The 20200-nt window shown below is 36.6% G+C and overlaps 2 protein-coding genes across 4 annotated transcripts; both read left to right on the top strand.

Moving 5' to 3' along the window:
* Nucleotides 1-56: 56 nt before the first annotated feature.
* On the top strand, nt 57-9947 carry LOC103986653 (uncharacterized protein At1g51745). Of its 2 annotated transcripts, none has more exons than XM_009404710.3 (3): nt 57-664; nt 2987-4047; nt 8448-9947. In XM_009404710.3, the coding sequence occupies exons 1-3, from the start codon at nt 468-470 to the stop codon at nt 9794-9796; spliced, it is 2607 nt and encodes an 868-aa protein (XP_009402985.2). In that variant the 5' UTR covers nt 57-467; the 3' UTR covers nt 9797-9947. The 2 variants fall into 2 exon arrangements, with proteins under 2 accessions (XP_009402985.2, XP_009402986.2); XM_009404711.3 differs by having other exon boundaries at nt 8511-9947.
* A 3010-nt stretch (nt 9948-12957) lies between these two features.
* LOC103986655 (lipid phosphate phosphatase 2) lies at nt 12958-20023 on the top strand. Of its 2 annotated transcripts, XM_065111296.1 has the most exons (10): nt 12958-13015; nt 13091-13194; nt 15308-15401; nt 16726-16947; nt 17040-17127; nt 17222-17331; nt 17469-17562; nt 18429-18617; nt 18694-18753; nt 19564-20023. In XM_065111296.1, the coding sequence occupies exons 4-10, from the start codon at nt 16732-16734 to the stop codon at nt 19767-19769; spliced, it is 963 nt and encodes a 320-aa protein (XP_064967368.1). In that variant the 5' UTR covers nt 12958-13015; nt 13091-13194; nt 15308-15401; nt 16726-16731; the 3' UTR covers nt 19770-20023. The 2 variants fall into 2 exon arrangements, with proteins under 2 accessions (XP_064967368.1, XP_064967367.1); XM_065111295.1 differs by lacking the exon at nt 15308-15401 and having other exon boundaries at nt 12963-13015.
* Nucleotides 20024-20200: the final 177 nt, after the last annotated feature.

Genomic DNA, 20200 nt, shown 5'->3' on the forward strand with positions numbered 1-20200 from the left:
ATCTTTCTTAGGAGAAGAAGAGAATAAGAAGTAAAAGGAAAATAACAAGGCAGGAAGAAGACAGCGAGAGAGAGAGAGAGAGAGAGAGAGAGGGAGAGAAGCATCTTCTTCGATTAGTCGGTGAGGGAGATCGGAGGGGTTCTTCGATCCGGTGGTAGAATAACGGCGGCGGCGGCGGAGGAGGAGGAGGAGGAGGAGGAGGAGGAGGTGGTGATGATGAAAACCTCGAGGAAATCCAAAGGAGTGGAGGTCAGCGGAGAGGAAAGAAGGATGAGATTTTCTTTGATGTGAATGGAAATCTTGGTTGGGAACGGACTGATCGGATCTGTGAGGACCTTCTCCGGGCGTTGCGATCCTCCGGCTCCATTGGCCGGCGACGGCCCCTCGATCCCCGCCGCGGTGGTATCGGGTTCTAGGGCTTCGTTCTGGTTTTCTGGACCGGTTGCGGGCGGGTGGGAAGGGACGAGATGGGGTTTTCTGAGGACGGGGATGGAGGGGGGAATGGAGTCGATTGCAGCGTCGGCACGATCGTTTGGGTACGGCGGAGGAACGGCTCGTGGTGGCCGGGGAGGATTCTTGGCCCCGACGAGCTGTCGGCGTCGCATCTCATGTCGCCAAGGTCCGGGACGCCGGTCAAACTCCTGGGTAGGGAGGACGCCAGCGTGTGAGATTTCTGCTTTCCTTGTTCATCTTTCGACTTCTGTAATATTTTTTTCTTTGTGGAATTTTTGTTAATCCATAGTGTACTTCAAAACTTTCACAAGAACCGCTAGTTGTTTTGCTACAGTTGGAATTCAACTGTGGCATAGATTTTGATACTCGGGGAAGACTGCAGCTTAAAATTAAATTGAAGCTAAGAACTTTCTGAGCTGTGGAAGCCTTACATTAATTATGCATGTTATGTAGAACATCCTTTGAGCTTTTTGATGTTCATATATAGATACATGTACTTCTTTATTTTTATTGACAAAGTAAAACTTCACTGGGTGAATCCTGAACTGACGACCTTGACTTGCCTTGCCATGCTTCTGCTTACTTGTTACTTTACATGGCAAACTTCTTTGCTTATTTTGTTAGGAAAATGAAACTTGAAGATTGACTTATGATTCCAAGTTGTAGTTATTCAGGATGTGTACCTTCTCCTTTAAATCTAACCCAAACAATAAGGCAAATTTCCTCTTTGCTCTTTGTTGGAAGATTAGGAAAAGATAATATTTGGCAAGATGTTTGAGAGTTTTCAAAATATCCTTTTTGTTTCTTTTATATCAGCTCAATTTTATTTTCATGTGGTTGCATAAGAGTTGTTTTTCTTTGTGTTCTTTAGTAAAAGATATGCTCTATACAACAACAACAACAACAAAATCGTAAATCCTAATTATTTAGGATCGGTTACATGTATCTTTTGTCGCCATTGAGATATACAAAAGTTATATGTTTAATTAAGCTTAGAGGACTTAAATATTTATTTATAGTTTTTATTAGAGTCTTTTTAGGTCTTTCTCTATCTTTCCTTGTACCGCTAACATCAGTCACCTCTTCTAATCACTGCATCCGTAGGTCTCCTAATTACATGTCTATATCATCTTAAACGATTCTCTCTCATTTTATTCTATACCTAGTTTTTCATGAATGAAAATATATTTTTTTCCTATCTTTCTTTGTAACTCTATACATCCATCTCAGCATTCTCATCTCATCGACACAAATTTTTTGTATATGTTGTTTTTTAACTGCCCAACACTCAAATCCATATGGTATTATTCGTCATTTATGATATCTCAACAACAAAAGATATGCTCTATATAGTTTTTTTATAAATGTTAGAAGATATTCATTTATGATAAATTTGTTTCTCCATAAGTATGTTGTTGTAGATGCGAACTTACAATAAATTTGTATCTTTATCTCTATCTATAATCCATGTTATCTCACTAGAAATTATATCATAATGCTCTTCGTAGTCAATAAAAGACCATGTTTTTCTTTCTCTCTGCACTCTTTTCTCGAATTTCTCAGCAAACAAATAGCCAATTTGTTTTCTTCGAAAGTAACTCATATCTCTTGTGGAATTTAAATTTGTCTGTGACTTATCCTCATAAATATTGAAGATTTGTTTGCTAAATAGTGTTGTAGACCATATGACTTAATACAAAGAGAACTGGTTGTTAATGTAAATGATAGGAATGCAACCATGCTATGAGAATTTCTTTGGCATCAGCAATGAAGGCTAGGTTACTTGTCAGCCATCCTATGCATTTTGCAAGGTCAATAAAGAACCAACTTTTCTTGTTTATCTTGGATGTCCTTTCCAAGTTAGAGTTGCTTAATATATGATGGTATCATTTCTAGCTTATATTTTGTGATATGTTGATGAAACTACGTACATATTACCACAGTTCTCTACATGCAAGCCTGCTTATTTTGCAAACATGATCAACATTCAGTAACTAGTTCATTTTGAAGATCACATCTGAGGCAACTTGATATGATTCAAATGCCACAAATATTTGCCTGTGTTAGAAATCAAGGATTAGTTTGAGCATTGCTGCTCTGATCCTGATTTAAATATACTGGCACTTGGCCCCTTGTCTTGTTTGTTATAGGTGTTTACATAATATGACATCATTTGACTTCTAGTTTAGGGTGAAATGGAAGTCGTTAACTTCATATTTAACTTCCCTTCACTTGGTGTGATAATATTTCAACTTCCTTTACACAAATAAAACAGCATAATTACTTTGAGGTGATGAATAGTGATACATTCCTCTGGTTTAAATGTTTGGTTATGTTTAGAAACTTCTAGTCTCCCTGTTCTTAAAAATTAGATTTGATTTGATAGGTGAGATTTATCACTTAGCTCATTTTCTGGACATTATTGCATTTTGTTTACCTTTTTATTTCTGTGTGCAACCCCACTGTTGACCAATGGATAATAGAATCTCTTGTTTGTAAACATATACTAATTATAAGATGGACCTATATACAGTGACTGGTATAACTTGGAGAAATCCAAACGTGTAAAGGCATTTCGCTGTGGGGAGTTTGATGCCTGCATTGAAAAGGCTGAAGCTTCTCTAGGAGTTCCTATAAAGAAAAGGGAGAAATATGCACGTCGAGAAGATGCTATTCTCCATGCTCTTGAACTTGAGAGAAAGCAGCTCGAGATGAATCAGCATGAACAAGCCATCATGTCAAATGGAGTTACCGGCAAACCTTTTACACTGAAAAAAGAGTTCAATAACATGTCATCATCAGATATATTCTCCAGAAATGATGAATCTTCGAGACATAGTAAATATTCCATTCACAAGTCTCCCACAGTTCCCAATAAAGCAGCTTTGTTGCATGAGGAAGAGAATATTAGCAATTCTACAAATATATATGACGGAAAAAATTATAAGCAAATAGGGTGGCAGAAAGATTTTTCTGAATCTATTCCTCGGATGAGAGGACTACAGGATTTTGGCCTGAGGACTGCTCCAAAGAAAAAGCTCCCACACTCTATTTCTTGGTTGACTACCAGGAAATCTTCTGACAACTACATGGATGATTTTCCTTGTTCTGACAATGTAGTAGGAGGTATGGATCATATCAGGAGTAGCAAAAGTACCTTGGCAATCAAAAGGAAAAGGTCACATGGTGCTACAATTGAAGAATCTCTAGTGAAAAAACGCGATAGACGTAGGCCACTTCATCAAGTTTTACAAAGTAGTGCAAAATTGCAGGCTTCTCATTCATCTCAGATTGATCGCTATCCTAATCTTGTCATAATGCAAGGGGAAAAAGACCAATTGGGTGTTATGTGTCGGGCAAAACGAAGCAGATGCATCTATCTGCCTGCTGATTCAGTTAATTATCAGGATGATGAAGGATATTCTTCTGAAGAAACACAAACACCAACTGACCAGTTTGGACTGGATAATTGCCTTAACCAACCTGGTTCGCTGGCAGAAGGTTGCACATCTGAGATGATTGAGACGGATGAATCTGATTCTTCCCCAAGGGATTACTTGGAGACTAGGATGGAGGATGGAGATACCTTAGGAGGTACTGACTTGAATGGATCATGTACTTGTCTTTTTATTCATCATAAATCAAGCTCTTAAGTTTTTATTTCTGGTTTGTTTTTCTTTACTTTTGTTGCAGGCTCACTTGGTTAAAAGCTACACCTGTTTACTCTATTTCTACATTTTTGTATCATGTTTGATGGTGTTGCATGTTTATTGGAACTGTTTCAGATAGCAGACAAAGCCTTGTACACTTTAGTGTCATGGATGAATTATGAAGCAATTTCTATAGTGATATCTTTAATAATGCTAACAACTTGATTTGTTAGGGCTCAGGTGTACTTGCTATTACATTTTAATAAGACTGCCGCATGCTGCCAGGTGCTGAGCTGTGGCACTTCATATTTACAATGGTTATTTTCTTTCTCGATTTTATAAATAGGCACAAGATCTGCATGCACCAATGCACTATACTATTATTACCTTAGAATACTGTACAGGCATTACAGGGCATCAGGCAGGACACTGCAACGGGAAATCCTTAATCAATTATGTTTCTGGTCAGTTTTAGACTTTTTAAGTTAAATGATTAATTCAGCATATTAATACCACAAAATATCAATGAAGTATAAATAATATCTTTTATATGCTATGTTGACTGGATTTATTATGTAGTCCTAATTTCAGTCAACTTCAATATTTAGGTGAGCACAGTATGATTGTTGAAATGTTTTGTTATTTATCTAATTTTAGAGCAACCTTTTAAACATGCTAGACCAGAGATTCAAGTTAAAAAGACTTCTCTACATGGATAAGTAGCACCACTTGGAAATTTCGGTTTTTTCTGAATCCTGGTTCGAGCTGCTAGAGCTCATTAATTGCTTTTCAAACAATTTTCCTTTCTTTCATAAGACATGAGTTTTGACTTTTGAATATATTAATTAGCCAATAATGGCTCTGTATGAATGTCTTGGAAAGATGGTAATGTTTTGAGTAGAGTTGTAAAAAAATTCGTCATGAGATGCGACATCTTTTCATGTTATAAGAGTATGGTTAAGGACCAGCAAGCGCTAGGGTCTTAGAATGTTCCTTTTAAAAGTATAGCCTCCTGACTATAATGTGGCAGCTTCATATGCTCATTAAATCCATTCGGTGATCCTGAAGCTTTGAATGCCCCTCAGATTGATCATGAAGTTCTTAATGCCACGAGAGATTATTTTTAGCAACTGCCACCATCACATCATGGTGTAGAGGACATGCTGGAGTTAATCATGGTGCTAACTCTAGATTTGAGTAGTTTTGAAGGCTTGGTTCTTCTGGTTTTGATGGCAGACCTTATCCTTTATTTGATGAATGATGGATACACTAGGAAGAGAAAGCATTTGAAGCTAATGGATGTATGGAAGAGCAAAAGGTGATGGTTACTTCTCTTATTCTAGAGGGAAAACAGATGCTTGGTGGATGGACAACTAATAGAAGGATCTTAGAAGACGGAGGGAAATTTATCACATGGGAACAATTTTAAAGAAGAATTTATGAACAATATTTTCCCACTCATGTCCATCGTAAGAAACAATAAGAATTCTTCAACATTCAAATAGGAAATTAGACATTGATTGAATATGAAGACTACTTTAACAAGTTACCTTGATTCTTTCCATATATTATATTAGATGATCAGCAAAAAGTTAAAGACTCTTCGAAAAGGGATTACTTTCATTCATCAGATATTGTGTAGTTGTAATGTTGTTACCATCATATGCAGAGGTTGTCAGTAATCACCATCATTATTTTTGTTTTAAATTTTCATTCGCTCGTAAGGAACATATCTCAACATTCAGGATTTATTTCATACTTTTACAATGTATTCTAATAAGGAAAAATCTATTTTATTTTTATTTAAAAATAGCATTTGATATGGATACAAACCTCCCTACATCAATGGAGGTCCTTCGTCATTCCCTATATAAACTTAGATGATGTCCTCACTATTTATCTTAACTTTGGCCGGGGAGAGGTTTGATTGTTAGGGAAGACCACTAGTGAGGACGATGTGGTCATTGCCTTAGAAAAAATAGTATGTTCTCCATCTTTTCTTTTGGTCTAAATTTTGAAATAATATATTGATTCTTTAGTTGTTTAATATTTCATAAAATTATGATATTTATTAAATTTATATTTAAAAATAACATATGTTTCTAAATTTTAGTATTATTAATGTTAATTTAATTGTTTCAAAAATTTTACACCATGATGTTAAAATTAATATACCATATTTAATGTTGTCTGTGTCTTTAAACAAAATTTAATGATATTCATGTTAGATTAGATTAAATATGTTCACATATTCATTAGATTATATGACAAAAAATTTGTTTAATTTTTTTTTGAATTTAAGAGATGTCATATTTAAATTATGATATAAAAAGAGGATGAATGTTGGTTCGATCCGGGGCAGACCCTAGCTCGTCTTGGATCAAAAATGAGCTCTAGCCTGGCAGGGACCGAATCGGTATGAGTCAGGTCCACCACCGACCAAAGTGGACCAGACTCGACTTTGGTCATGTCTAACCCATCCCGCCACCAAGTCAGTATGACCCAGATGCCCGGTCTGGTCCAGGCTAGACCAGCATTTCCCAACATGTTGAACACAGTCCAACATGGCATGACCAATGTGATAGCTGATTTCAAGTCAGTTTTGGGTGATTCTAGAATGTTTAGAGTCAGTTCAAGCCTATTCAGCTTTTAAAACCGGTTGAACTAGAAATCAGACCAGTTGAAGCCACTTTTGGATGGTTCTAGAATGGTTCAAATTGATTCAGGAAAATTCATCTTGAATCTAAATCAGGTTAGAAATTGGATTGGTTTAGGTTGGGTTCAGGTTAATCTTAGCATCTAGTGGGCTCAATACCCCTTGATCTCCTGATTTATTGAATCTAAGGGATTTCATTTGATGTTAAGGGATGAATTTTGACAACTATTAACCATTTCTTAAGTTTATTCACTAATTGACACCGAGTTTGATATTATAACGCATATGATGACATATGAAAAAGAGCTCCAAGTCCATCATGGTAGGGAGCCATTAACAGACTGAGTTTCCCATGTGATATATCATGTATGGATATTTTTTATACATTTAAATGTCTTTTTGGATTCATGTTTGAATTAATGAAATTATAAATGAATGATGTAATGTATATATATATACACACAAGAGCTAGTAGAGTGATTCCTTTCGAGGATTAGTGGGTTGATAAATGTGGCTGCTAGATAGTTCTTCCATTCATTGTTGGAAGGAACATGTCTCTATTTTGACGAGTGAGTGGTTGTTGTTGTATAGTTTACTCAATGTATGGTTCTTCATTCATTGTTGGGGGAGTCCACCATCGATGTCTGACGAGCGATGGTGGACTCCTACTCAGCATGATTATTCAAGTTAATTTATAGTTTTTGAATTTAATTTGAGAGTATCCTACTCAGCATGATTGCTGAAATGTTTTTGTTTATTATTTATTTTCAGAGAAGACTTCTTCTGATTGTGTCAAATCTGAGTAGACATTCTGATTGTATTATATCTGAGACTTGAGTGGAAAAGACTTTTCAATATCGCTACTAAGCAGTACTAGAAGCTTCCAGCTTTTAATAATTCCTAGTTTAAGCTACTAGAGCTCATTAGTTGTCTTTCGAACAATTTTCTCATCTTGAATAAGACGTGAAATTTTGACTCTTGAATAAACTAAATCAGCCAATAATTGCTCTAGATGGATGTCTTGGACAGATGGTCTTGTTCTTAGTTGTGTTGTTAAAAAAAGGGATGTGACAGATCAATTAGAGGGCAGACTTGTCTGGATTATAATATGGAAAATTGCATCTTTTCCCAGATGCGTAGGTTGAAAGACTTGGCAGAAACTTTTGATAATCTTAGGCCCACTTCAAAACATTCAGAGATGTCTTTAAAGATAAAAAATACCATTTATGATTTGCTGATCGGTTGTGGTTTTGATCTTAACAGTCTGACATTTTGTTAGAAACAGGTGAAATCTTCAACATATTCAATCTGGACTTTGAGGTTTAAAAATATGCATAGCAACTTGTTTCCTTTTGTTGGTGCATCTAGAGGCTTATATATGTGGTAGACAAATGCAGTCCTGCTTGCTTGTATCTGGCTCATTTTGATCATTTCTTCAGCTTCAGGATTCCATTACTTGATTTGAATTATACTTGTATAAGATCAGAGTCAATGCCACTTTTGTTTTGAATTTAATTTGCAAATTATTATTGGGTATTAAAAATAACTTATGATGGTGTGAAGATGATGTTAGTATTATTTGCAGAAATTATGATGTGGGGTATCATTTTAAGCCTTCTTTGACCTTTGATGCTAATTTCTTTTGCTATGTTTTCCTTAAGAGCTGTATTCTATTGGTTTGGTTTCAGATGCTAGTTGTTCCCTTCCACCTGGACGAAAAGATTGTGACCCTTCTGCATATCTTATTTCAGAAAAATTTGGCGATATGTACAATGACGATGTGCCTTTTACTGGCTACACTTCCCAAGTGCATCCTCGTGAACATCCTGCAGATGCTTCTGCTGAGGTGGGAGTTTCCAAATGGCATATGAAAGGAAAACGCAACATCCGTAATCTAGTGAAGATGCCAGCTGATGTAATGGATCACAAGATCAGTATCATTGGTTCAGAGAAATGCAACAGTTCTGCAAGGGAAACAGCATATGGGGCCAAGTGTAGCAGTTCAAGACTGGTGGAGATGGAACATCCCGGCCAGAGGGATGTGGAGCATGGTTCTTGCCATATTAAAACGGAGGAAAACTATTCTTCTGATGAGGCTGATTTGATTGGTGAGGATTTTCTTCAGGATGAAATCAATGGATATAACAATCAAACATATCCGTTAGCCTCTAAAGCATCTAGGGGTCTCAGGAGAAGCCACTTTGGCTTCAACCATTTGGAAAATGATTCTCATTCAATGTCGACATCAGGCTGGGAAGCTGATGGGTCACATCACAGAGCTCGAACGAAATTTTGGGAAGAATCTGATGAGTGCTATGATACTGTTTATGCTGCTCAGGCAAGCAGAGAGATGGGGTCCATTTTGTTTGATGTTAATCTGAAAGTTAAAGCGAGCTATCAAGGTGAGCATGTCCCTCTGGTTTCTCTAATGAGCAGATTGAATGGAAAAGCAATTATAGGGCACCCTGTCCAGATTGAAATTTTAGAAGATGGTTCTGCTGGTCAATATACTTCTAGCAATTATTCTTGTCCGGATGAAAGTGTAGCACACCAACCTGTCTGGAGGACTGCCAGAAGAACAGCCATGCAACGAGTCCCTCGTCCTAATCCGGTGGCATCTTCTTTGGAGGATGATGATGCTGGGATTTCTAGATATTCAGAGCAACAAAGCAGAACTTCAGATCATTCTAAGGACCAGTCCAGATTAGCTAAAAATAAGCTAATGTCCGCTCACCGACCACCCTTGGGGAAGATTCACAAGAAGTCATTGAAAAGGGTAACCTTGTCGAGCCAGAAAACCAGAACACTATCTTCTTTTGCAATTGAACAAAGACTTGGTCGTCAGAATTGCAACACAAGGCTTGCAAGGGGAAGTGATGGATTCAGTGGCTTGATGAAACTGGAGAGGCAAGTGCCTGTAGTTCCATGTGTCCCCGTGAAGGTAGCATATAGTAGGATTCTGGAAGCAGTTAGAAGGCCATCATCAAATTTGAATCGTGTTCGAATGGCCAATTTAGCAATAAGAGATGCGTCATAGGCAACCATTACAGGCTAGTCATGGTTGATACTTTGTCCAGTCATTTACTCCAATACATCATGTACACTAGTCATAAACTTCAGTGCCAAAGTGAATGTTCCAGTGTTCCCCGATTAAATCAGCAATGGAAGTGGATCTTTGTAGTTGATCAGCTAATCGAGTCTGACCAGTAACGGGGTCAAATGAGCTTTTACTGGCTGCCATAAATGTTCCATTGCAAGTTACCATAAATATATTTTCCTTCCCGTGAAACTGAGGCAGTGCATTTGGCCCTTACGGCACGCTGATGTTCAGCACAACCCCGATGGCCAACTTGGTATCTTCGGACGACAAGGAGTACTTTCACTCGAGTAAGTTCCTTGTTGATGCTTGGTTGGCCGACTCTTGTAAAGTACTAGCTGCAATTTTTAGTATGTTCTACAATTTGGAAACACACATAAATCTTAAATTTCATATAGTGTTGTAGAAGAGCCAGATCTGTAAAATGCCATCATCTATATTTCTGAATGAGTAGAAGTATGCCCAAATAATGTAACCGGTGCTGTCTCATTATTCCTAATGAATCCTTGATGTCATAGTCAGTTGTGTGGCTAAATTTAGGCCCCCTGGTGTTAGGGTTTCTCAGCAACTTCCCTGCTTTTGTTTCCATAGACACTAGTTTTCTGTCGTTGATGAAACATTACAGTGCTTTTGATGGAAACAGAATGGTTTACCTACCACCTGATTAGGAATATTTTCTGCAATAGTAAGCCAGTCATGACCTCTCAACTAAGGTTTTAAGTTTCGGTCCGAGACCTATTATCACATGGTTTACCAATATACTGATCGGCGCGAGAGGTTATTGATAATCAGACAAATGGATGATCATCAAAATTTAATTTAATTTTTTTCGATCTGATCGAACCGATACGATTACTTGGTTGGATGTTGATTCGTGATCGGACCAGTAGATATCGGGGTCTACGAATATTGCCCCCATGCTAATTTTACTGGACTCGATTCATGTTAAGAACTAAATCATTCACAAAAGGTTTATCATGTGTAAGTGTCCAACCATTTCTCTCGAGCATTGATGATGATGATTGCAGGCAATCGAACTTTACTGATTCCAACAAAATATTGAAATTGTCAATCATTTCCAACCATGGATGAAAAAAAATAAATCAGACACAAACTTCAGCATCGGATAGACTATCTACTTACTAGGTGGAGATCCAATCATCACACTTCAGCTTCTTTTGGATATGTCTTCTAGTAATCGAATGCTACTTCATATATATATAAACCATGGCCGGGATGTTGTCTTATAGTGAGTGAAGGAAGTTTGTCTGTTGATTACTGAAATTATTGGATTTGAAGCTTCTTTTGGAGTAGCCATTGTATAATTCACTTTTGTACCACTTTGATGATCTCACTAATGATCGACGATCATCTTTGATCTATTAATCATTAGGAAATAAAATTTAAGGAGCTCACTATAAGTTTACTATGTTATAGGAACATCATTATGTATAGTCTAATCAAGTTGAATGTGACAACATGTCAATTCGTATATTTAAAGACTTATTAAATATAACTGACTACTTAATGCTACAATCGCTTATAAATATTTTCAACCCTGGTCAATTTTATAAGCACACTCGATTGACGAGGCCAGACCTACTTTGAACAAGTAACTATAAGCATCATGATTTTATCTATGATGAGATAAATGAGTATATGCATCATAATCTTATAAGTTAATCTTAATTTATTTATTTTTGATATAAGATTAAATCATTATATTATAATATCTCTCGTTTAAGGTCTAAAATAATCCAAAATCAAAATATAGCATTATGCATGTGAAGCCTAGCCTTAGCACCACAATGTGTTCATGGGTAGCTTATATCTCCTACTGTGACGAAAAATGTATCTCTCTTGCATGATGCATCCGTCAAAGATTAAAAAAAAAAAAAATCGAAACACCTAACATAATCCAAAGCGGTTCTCTTGCACACATGAGTTCACCCACAAAGAAAATTGAATCACCAGACCTAATCATAAATATCCACTTACTTATAATGTGTTTGCTTAGGATAAAAAAAATTAAAACATTGGATGCAACCCATAGCATTCATCTTATCGATAATACATTTGTTAATGATTAAAAATATATAAAGCATTTGAAGTATATTATGCGATTAAAGATTAAAAAATTTTGAAATATTTGATGTGTTCATCTTATCCATAATACATTCGTTAATAATTAAAGATTTTTCTTAGGGTTCGCTCAAGCACATTATGTACCTTAATTGATTGACATAATAAAAAAATTTTCTTGTGTGTGATTTTTGCACATGATGTGTCTATTCGGAACCTTAACGTCAAAGTGCCTAATATATCACAATCAAATAAAACATCTTCCTAACGCATAGTGTATTCATTTAAGATATAAGTATTAAAAAGTCAAATATCTTAATTAAGTAAAATATCTTTTTACGCATATGACGTGCCTACATAGAATGAAAAAAAAAAAAAAAAAGAATTTGTCCACTTTTGCATAAATATCAGTCGAATTCCTTTGTAATCAATTGGCTCGACCATTACAAGATTCTTATCCAACATACCTACCAAGTCTTTTATAAAAATTAAGACAATATATGTGATATGAGATAAGAACATTTTATAACTTTCTTGATCCATCATGGCTTCATATTATAGTTTTCACTACCTTCGTGGTTGAGTTGTGCCCAAAGTGTTTTCCTTAAAGATAATACTGTCTTCCCCACATCGATCCCTTAACCCGCGTTCGTTGACTCCAGTTCCGGCCACCGTCCCGTGGTCTTACCTCCACCACTCGCTTCCCCCTCTCTCTCTCTCTCTCTCTCTCTCTCTCTCTCTCTCCTCAATTATGTTTTCCTTTCCAATGCAATAATGAAACAAACAGTTACCACCGGATCCAATAAAAAAGAACACACAACCGTTCGATATCTACTACCAAATCCAACGGCAAAGACAAACCTAACGAGAGGTGTAACCAAATCTAACAAAGCGTCTTACGAGTGATTCGCAACCAAATCCGACACAACTCGAACTGCAACACCGTAAATGGACGGACGCCCCAACCCCTCATAGTAAATTGAAAGGAACGCCGTGCCCTTAAAAGATTACGATTCTACCACGTCGTCTTCCTTCTCGTGGTTGGTTTGGGAGTCCAAAGGAACCGGAAAATTCCGGGTTGGGTCCCTTTCTGACCTATTCGTCCTGTTTCTTGGAATTGCTTCTTTGATTGATGTGATATGTCTATTACAGAAGCGGAGGGCGGGGAAGGAGAGGGCTCGGTGTCGGCCTGCTCTGACGAGCCGCTGCTTCCGTGTCCACACAACACATTATCTCTGATACGACAAAGGAAATCGGTAAGAGGATGATTGAATGTTTGACTCTTCTTGCTCTTAATTCTTGTCTGCGGTTTGTTGGATTTGCTTTCCCACTCTTGGAATTTTCACCGAGTGGACAGCCATTTCTGATGTTGCTTGGAATGTTGGCAGTTAAGATCTGTGCTTTTGCATGTTGGAGTTCTGTTCTTGGTTTTCTGATGGTTGTAATTCCTCGGTCCTCCTTCAGCATGTCCAGATCTTCGGATGAATTGGTTCCCGAGTCTTGGAATTGCAAATTAAAAAAAGAAGAGATTTTTAGAGAGTTCTATCGGCCTATCAAAGAGTTCGGATGATGTGACGACTATGGTGAAAATGCCAGAGTTGATCTGTTGATCTTGACCTAGGCATTGGATCTAGTTTTCCTCCGATTGAGACCCTTATCTCTTGCGATGCCTACAACCGTTGCCTATAGAGCACAGCTTAAGTAGATTTTCTGACCCAAGTTCCAAGAAAGGATTGGCCACGAGTTGTAGGGGGAAGTAGTTTTCCGCAAACGATGAGGAACTGCCACGAATTTAGAATGTTGCTGTATGTCCATAAAAGTCCCATTGCTCGTGAGATATAGGAACCTCAAATGCAAAATACTATGGAGTTTTTGGAGAAAAAAGTTTAAAAAGGATGTCTATTGGGATTGATCCATTGTATTTTGCATGTGTATGTTGCATTTGAGCTGACCAGTTGTGTTGAGATATAAGTTCTGCTGTCCTATTTAATGAATTGATGGACACAATTTTGTTTTTTTAAGAACTGCATTTCTTTCATAGTTTTGGTATTTTATGATGATAATCGAGCTGTAGGCATAGTTGTGAGGAATGCAATTATTGGTTGAGGGACTGTTGTGTGCTTCAGTGAAACAAAAAACAAATGTTTTCTTTTTATTTCTGTTTTTGTGGAAGTTATACATTTATTAGAGATTTGGTTTGACTTTTATGCTGACTTATGTTACATCGGTTGATTAGGTACACACAAGTGAGAAAAGATTACAAGTTACTGAGAAAGACAGTTTGCCTAAATTTATGCGTTTCTAAGATGATAGCACCCGAGTCCTTTCACCCTCAACTTGTTTGGGTTGGCTTTCCGTTTTTTCTGTTTGTCTTCGAGGTCTTCTCCCCCAACCCCCCAATAGAACTTCCCATGGCCAAGAATCAGTACTTCACCCTTCTCCAAGTGCAGGAAAAAGAGACAGATGCAGAGTTACCAGAAACATAGTAATTCATCTAATGAAAAGAAGTCTAAAATCTCAACCTAAACAAGGGTTCAACTTGCTTCTGGAGATCCTTCTGATTGAGGTTTCGCAAGCTGGATAGCACTTAGGTCGCAGGTCAACCAAAAACCAAAAAGTATATGTATAGTGACAATACTAGAATAAGCTTAGGAGTCAATTTCACCTGTTGAGAGTGTATGATAATCTTGTATTGTGATAAACTCCAGTTAGTATGAGAAGGGAATTTCTATCAAACTGGTGGCACTGGTACCCATTCAACAGCCTAGTTTCTAAAATTTATTAGTAGGTAATCCTGCATTTTGCTAATGATAGGATCCGTGCACCAAATACTTGAATAAGATCACTCGTACTCTTTAGTAATATGAAGGATTCTTATCCTTTACTCCAGTTAAAATACAAGTCAAGTCTTCCCTATTGTGGTTTACAACTTTAAGCACATCTAACTTTCTGAAAATATTTTCAATGGTCTTATACACACAAATCTGGCTTCTAATACCAAATATTATCATTGCTTAAAATATGTAGAATTAAGGGGCTAGTTCTTCAGAGTTCCTTTTCAGTTCGTGGAAAGGATCATTGATTGCATGCTGCCCTTTATGATAAAAGAGTTCCCAGTAATTCCCCACATATCTTCCTTCCCTGTATGTGGAATCATTTAGGGTAGAAGAATATTGTTTGTACTTACAATCCTAATAACAAGTAGGACTTTTTTCTGAATCACGTGATATTTTTCTGCTTTTCCTAAAATAAGAATTTCATATTAGGTTTTTAGCCTTATATTTTTTATTTAATTTCCTTGATTGTGCGAATGCATTTGAAATAAAATTAATTAATTCAAAAATAAATTTTTTATTCTTACCATTTTAGAGTGCTCTCCCTCTCTTATTTAAAGATGTCCCACTCTCCCTTGTTCTGACAAACAACGAGAGGGAATAAGTAGAGGATCATCTTGAAGTGAGAGGTAGGTCCTCTCCCTTTTCTTGTTTATTGTTTTTTATATTGCTGAAAAATTTTGGATGTATAATGATGCTAACTTCATTAGTTTAAAAATTTTGAATTATGATTCAGGATTGTCGGATAGTGAATATCTTGTATTTTAAGATCATGATGACTGAATTATGTTGTTATTTTAAAATATTGAATCATGTTTAATAAACCAAATTAATGAAACTCATGAAAATTTGTCATTATCACCTTAAAATACTCGAGCCCATTGCCCTCCTTTGCTCCATGGGCACGTGTGTCCCACATGACCCCAGTTCAGGCCCTTACGACCTAGTCCAAGCCCCACCTAAAACTGTGCACCAAACCCGAGCCGATGCTTGACCCCTTTTAGCCAATTACGGGCCATGCTCGTTGCCCACAAGGGCCCAATGCCAGCACCACATGTGGTCCGTGGCCCAACCTATGGCCCAATCTATGCCTTGGAATTGACCAACCAAACCTGTTTTGATTGGTTCATGATCGATTTAGGATGATTCCAAAGTTATCTTGTTTTGTTTAAGCTGGTTTAGTACAAATTAATCCACTCAAGTCCAATTAGGTTAGTTTAGACGTTTTTCATGAAGAATTGATTTATTGTCATTCGATATGAAAATATTAGTATAAAATAATTAAAGATGTTTCATGAGCATTGAAGACTATTTTTATGATTTTTTTTTGTGATTCATACACAACATGAGGGAGACTTCTTGGTTTTTAAATAGCACTATCAACAAGTTCCCCTCTTTTTCTAGTTGATAAAGTTTATTCTTGTAAATACAATTAATATTTGATTTAATAAAAAAATTACCTTTGTAAATATGGATTTTGAATGAGTGGTTTATGCACGATATAATTTTCTTATTACAGAGTTAAATCATGTTGGGGCATGACACAAACTTTATGGTCATCAACCTTCTTTGTGCTTTAGTTAATGTTAACTATTCTTTAGATTGTATAATTCAAGCATATTGTATTAGAAGTTTTGCCATATTATCAACATAACAATGACAATAACAAGCCTTCACATCAGTTATGTTGAATCAATTTACCATTAGTTCTGTAAATCTAACACTCTCACAGTGAAAATAGTTTCCCCTTTATGTTTCTTGTTCAAGTTCTTCCATTTCTTTATCATTTCTTGAAAACACAGTTTTCCCTGATGTTGGTGGATGCATTAACTGTGTTGTTTGGGTATGTTTGCAAACTGATGAGGGCAGATCACACATAATTGAGGAAACTGCATGAATTTAAGCATCTTTGACTGTTTAATTTACTGATTTTTTTCTTCTTTCTTCCTTCAGGAAAAAATGCCAGACATTCAGTTAGGCACTCACACAGTGAGATCCCATGGAACACAAGTCGCAAGATTTCACATGCATGACTGGTTCATACTCATACTCCTTGCTATAATAGATGGATGCTTGAATATTATAGAACCTTTTCATAGGTTTGTTGGAAGAGACATGATGACAGATCTGAGATATCCACTGAAAAGCAACACAGTACCATTTTGGGCTGTTCCGGTACATGTTGTCACCTTTTTACAGTTTTGGATCACGTCTTTACATTTAATATCACATTTGTGCTTAGTGGAACCATAACATCTTCTTGGTAGTTGATTGGAATTCTATTACCTTTTGCAATAATCATTGGAATTTACGTCAAAAGGAAGAATGTGTATGATTTGCATAATGCCGTACTAGGTACACCTCCTTTCCTCATCCTTTATAGGAGTGATCAGTTTCGTTTGCATGAAGTTTCTTTCATTCTGCAGTTGACTAATGCACATGTAAACAGGCTTGCTCTTCTCGGTACTTATAACTGGAGTTTTAACTGATGCAATAAAGGATGCCGTTGGTCGACCACGACCAGATTTCTTTTGGCGATGTTTTCCTGATGGAAAAGCTGTGGGTCCTGAGTTTATTACATTGAACTTCTTTTCTTATCATGTCCTGAATTTTTCTTTTGTCTATTACCATCGATAAACATACTAGTTTATGTAGCTTTTGTTTAAAGTAATGTTGCTCATACTCTTAATATGCAGGTCTATGACAACATAACGACAAATGTTATATGCCATGGGGACAATAGTGTTATTAAAGAAGGGCACAAGAGTTTTCCAAGTGGACATTCGTCATGTAAGCATAAAATTGGTCGGCTAGAGCATCAAACTGGCCAACTAGTTTTCTTGTCATTGAGGGTTTTAACTTCAGCTTTTGTCAATCTATTCTGATAAATTTTCATCTGTTTTCGTATTATTGTATCTTGAAGTACTACTTTATGGATTTGAGCTTTGGGCAATTAAGAAAAAACATATACAAAAAGTTTATATTGTCAAGATAAGAATGTTGAGATGGATGTGTGGAGTTACCAGGAAAGATGGAAAAGAAATACTTTTATTCATGAATAATTAGGTATCACTTCAATAAATAATAAAAAAAAATCATTTAAGATGATATGAACATGTGCTGAGGAGACCTTCAGATACGGTTGTCAAAAGAGGTGAAATAATTAATGTTAGTGATACGAGAATAGCTAGAGGAAGACTTAAAAGGACTTTAATAAAAACTATAAATAAAAATTTAACTACTTTAAACTTAACTAAATATATAGTATTTTACATAACTTAATGGTGGCAAAAGATCCATGTAGCAGACGCCAAATAGTTAGAACTTATAAGCTTTGTTGTTACTATTGTTATATCTGAAAATACTACTATCTTGCAGTAATGTAGGCCTGACCATTTAATTAACTCCAACTTATGTGTTATTTGTGGTTGAATTTTAGGATGTCATATTTTTTGAGCTATTGGTGTTTTACTTCTTGTTCCTCTCAAAGCTCTAATTACTGCCATCCTGTTTAGTCTTTTCCAATGTTCTTCATGAGTAAGCTTTTTTCGTTACTCATCACTAGTCAAGACTTGGATCGGCTTTGTATAGGATCTCTCCACAAGAAATGATTTTTTGTAGTTCTGCTTATAAGGATTTCTATTATCCATGTGCAGGGTCTTTTGCAGGTCTAGGTTTTCTATCATGGTATCTTGCAGGGAAACTCAAGGCTTTTGATCGTCGGGGCCACGTTGCAAAACTGTGCATTGTGTTCCTTCCTCTGCTTTGTGCATCTCTTATTGCAATTTCCCGAGTTGATGACTACTGGCATCATTGGCAAGATGTGTTCGCAGGAGGTTTTCTAGGTTTGATTTGAAATCAATCTAAACTTTTAAGCTGACGTTATTCCATATTCCTGAATATTTTTGTTTCCTTATGCAGGATTGGTAATTGCTTCATTTTGTTACCTGCAATTCTTCCCACCACCTTATGATATAGATGGTATGTACTCTTTTTTATATTATATGCAGTGTCTGTTTGTATGCTCTGTTTTATGAGTTTGATTTCTCAAGAAACACAGTGGTACTTAGTACATTTCAAGTACTAGTGTGAGTTTCTCACCTCATACATACAAATATTTGTTTTGCATGTAAAATGTTACTCTTTTTAATTCAATTTCTATTCAAAGGCAAACTCCTAGAGTTGTCCAATTTGTGTCACAATCCGACCTCAACCTGGTTTAGCTAAAGTTAACAGTAGTACACGCCCCATCAACTCTAATACCAATTGTTTAGACCCTGATGATTGATGGGATAACTGGTCTGTTAACTTTATTGAGCCTAAACCATTGACCCGAACAAATTGCTTAAGCTAAGGTTACTTACTTCCAATGCGAGACCCTTATAAACCAATCTTAACTCACTTCCGATGTGAGGCTAAGCCAGAGTGTTACAATTTGTATTGTAAACTCTAAGTCGTCATTATTTACTTACAGAATTCCTAATATTGCTACATTTTGCTATTAATGTGCATACTGTATTGCAAATTCTAAGCAGTCATTATTCACTTGTAGGATTCCTAATCTTGCTACTTTTTGCTATTAATGTGCATACCATATTCACGAATTTGTATATCGAAGTCAACATTTCACCAAATTTCACAGGGAAAGTGACATGTCGATATTTAATGGCTTTAGTAACTTGGTTTGCCATGTCCAAAACCATCAAACTCCCTCAAAAATGCTTCTTGCTGTGAATTCACTGCATAATATATTTTCCTGTCTTCCTAGTTCATATCAAGTATTTCTTCCAGGTTGGTTTCCCCATGCATACTTGCATGCAATGGCTGACTCCAGACACAACGATCAACCAACTGCAAACCCTCTTCAGTCAAACCCTCTTCAGTCGAGGCCATCAGAGATCGAGACTGTTTATGTTTCATCCGAGGGTCAAGATGGGATCCACTCGAGGGACACAAGCTCGATTCTGGACTCGATGGAGGCTGGGAGAAGACAGTGAGTTCGACGCTGGGATGCTGCATGAGTGTAGCCTAGATTTTCCACATCCGAATAGTTGGAAACATGATTCATCATCTCTTCTTACCTCTCACCATGTTTTCATTCTTGATCCCCAGCAACTGCTGTAATTTCCCCTTCAAATGGGAAATTGAAGGCAGTGTGTAAGATTCATTCTTCTCTCTTCTTCCTGCTGTGTAGGGAGGGTCTCTCCTCTGCTCTCTATGTATACATGATGAACTCCAACATCTTGTTTAAGTTATTCTTCATGCTGAAACATTAGAATTGTCGAAACATGCAGCCAGTAATGGAGAAATCTTTCCCTGGCGCCAAAACTGTAATTGGTAAAGACTGTTTGACTGTTCAATTCATATTTTTTGTGTTTGAAAATAGTGTTTCGCAGTGTACTATGGTTCAAGGTCTGCAGTACCGAAT

Source organism: Musa acuminata, chromosome BXJ2-6, assembly GCF_036884655.1.
Source record: "Musa acuminata AAA Group cultivar baxijiao chromosome BXJ2-6, Cavendish_Baxijiao_AAA, whole genome shotgun sequence".
Classification (NCBI taxonomy): Eukaryota; Viridiplantae; Streptophyta; class Magnoliopsida; order Zingiberales; family Musaceae; genus Musa; species Musa acuminata.

Coding starts and splice junctions, on each gene's coding strand:
- LOC103986653 (XM_009404710.3), top strand. CDS start 468: ATGGGGTTTTCTGAGGACGGGGATGGAGGGGGGAATGGAGTCGATTGC. Junction 665..2,986: donor GGTAGGGAGGACGCCAGCGT/GTGAGATTTCTG, acceptor ACCTATATACAG/TGACTGGTATAACTTGGAGA. Junction 4,048..8,447: donor GGATGGAGATACCTTAGGAG/GTACTGACTTGA, acceptor GTTTGGTTTCAG/ATGCTAGTTGTTCCCTTCCA.
- LOC103986655 (XM_065111296.1), top strand. CDS start 16,732: ATGCCAGACATTCAGTTAGGCACTCACACAGTGAGATCCCATGGAACA. Junction 17,128..17,221: donor TTTGCATAATGCCGTACTAG/GTACACCTCCTT, acceptor ACATGTAAACAG/GCTTGCTCTTCTCGGTACTT. Junction 18,618..18,693: donor GTTCGCAGGAGGTTTTCTAG/GTTTGATTTGAA, acceptor TTCCTTATGCAG/GATTGGTAATTGCTTCATTT.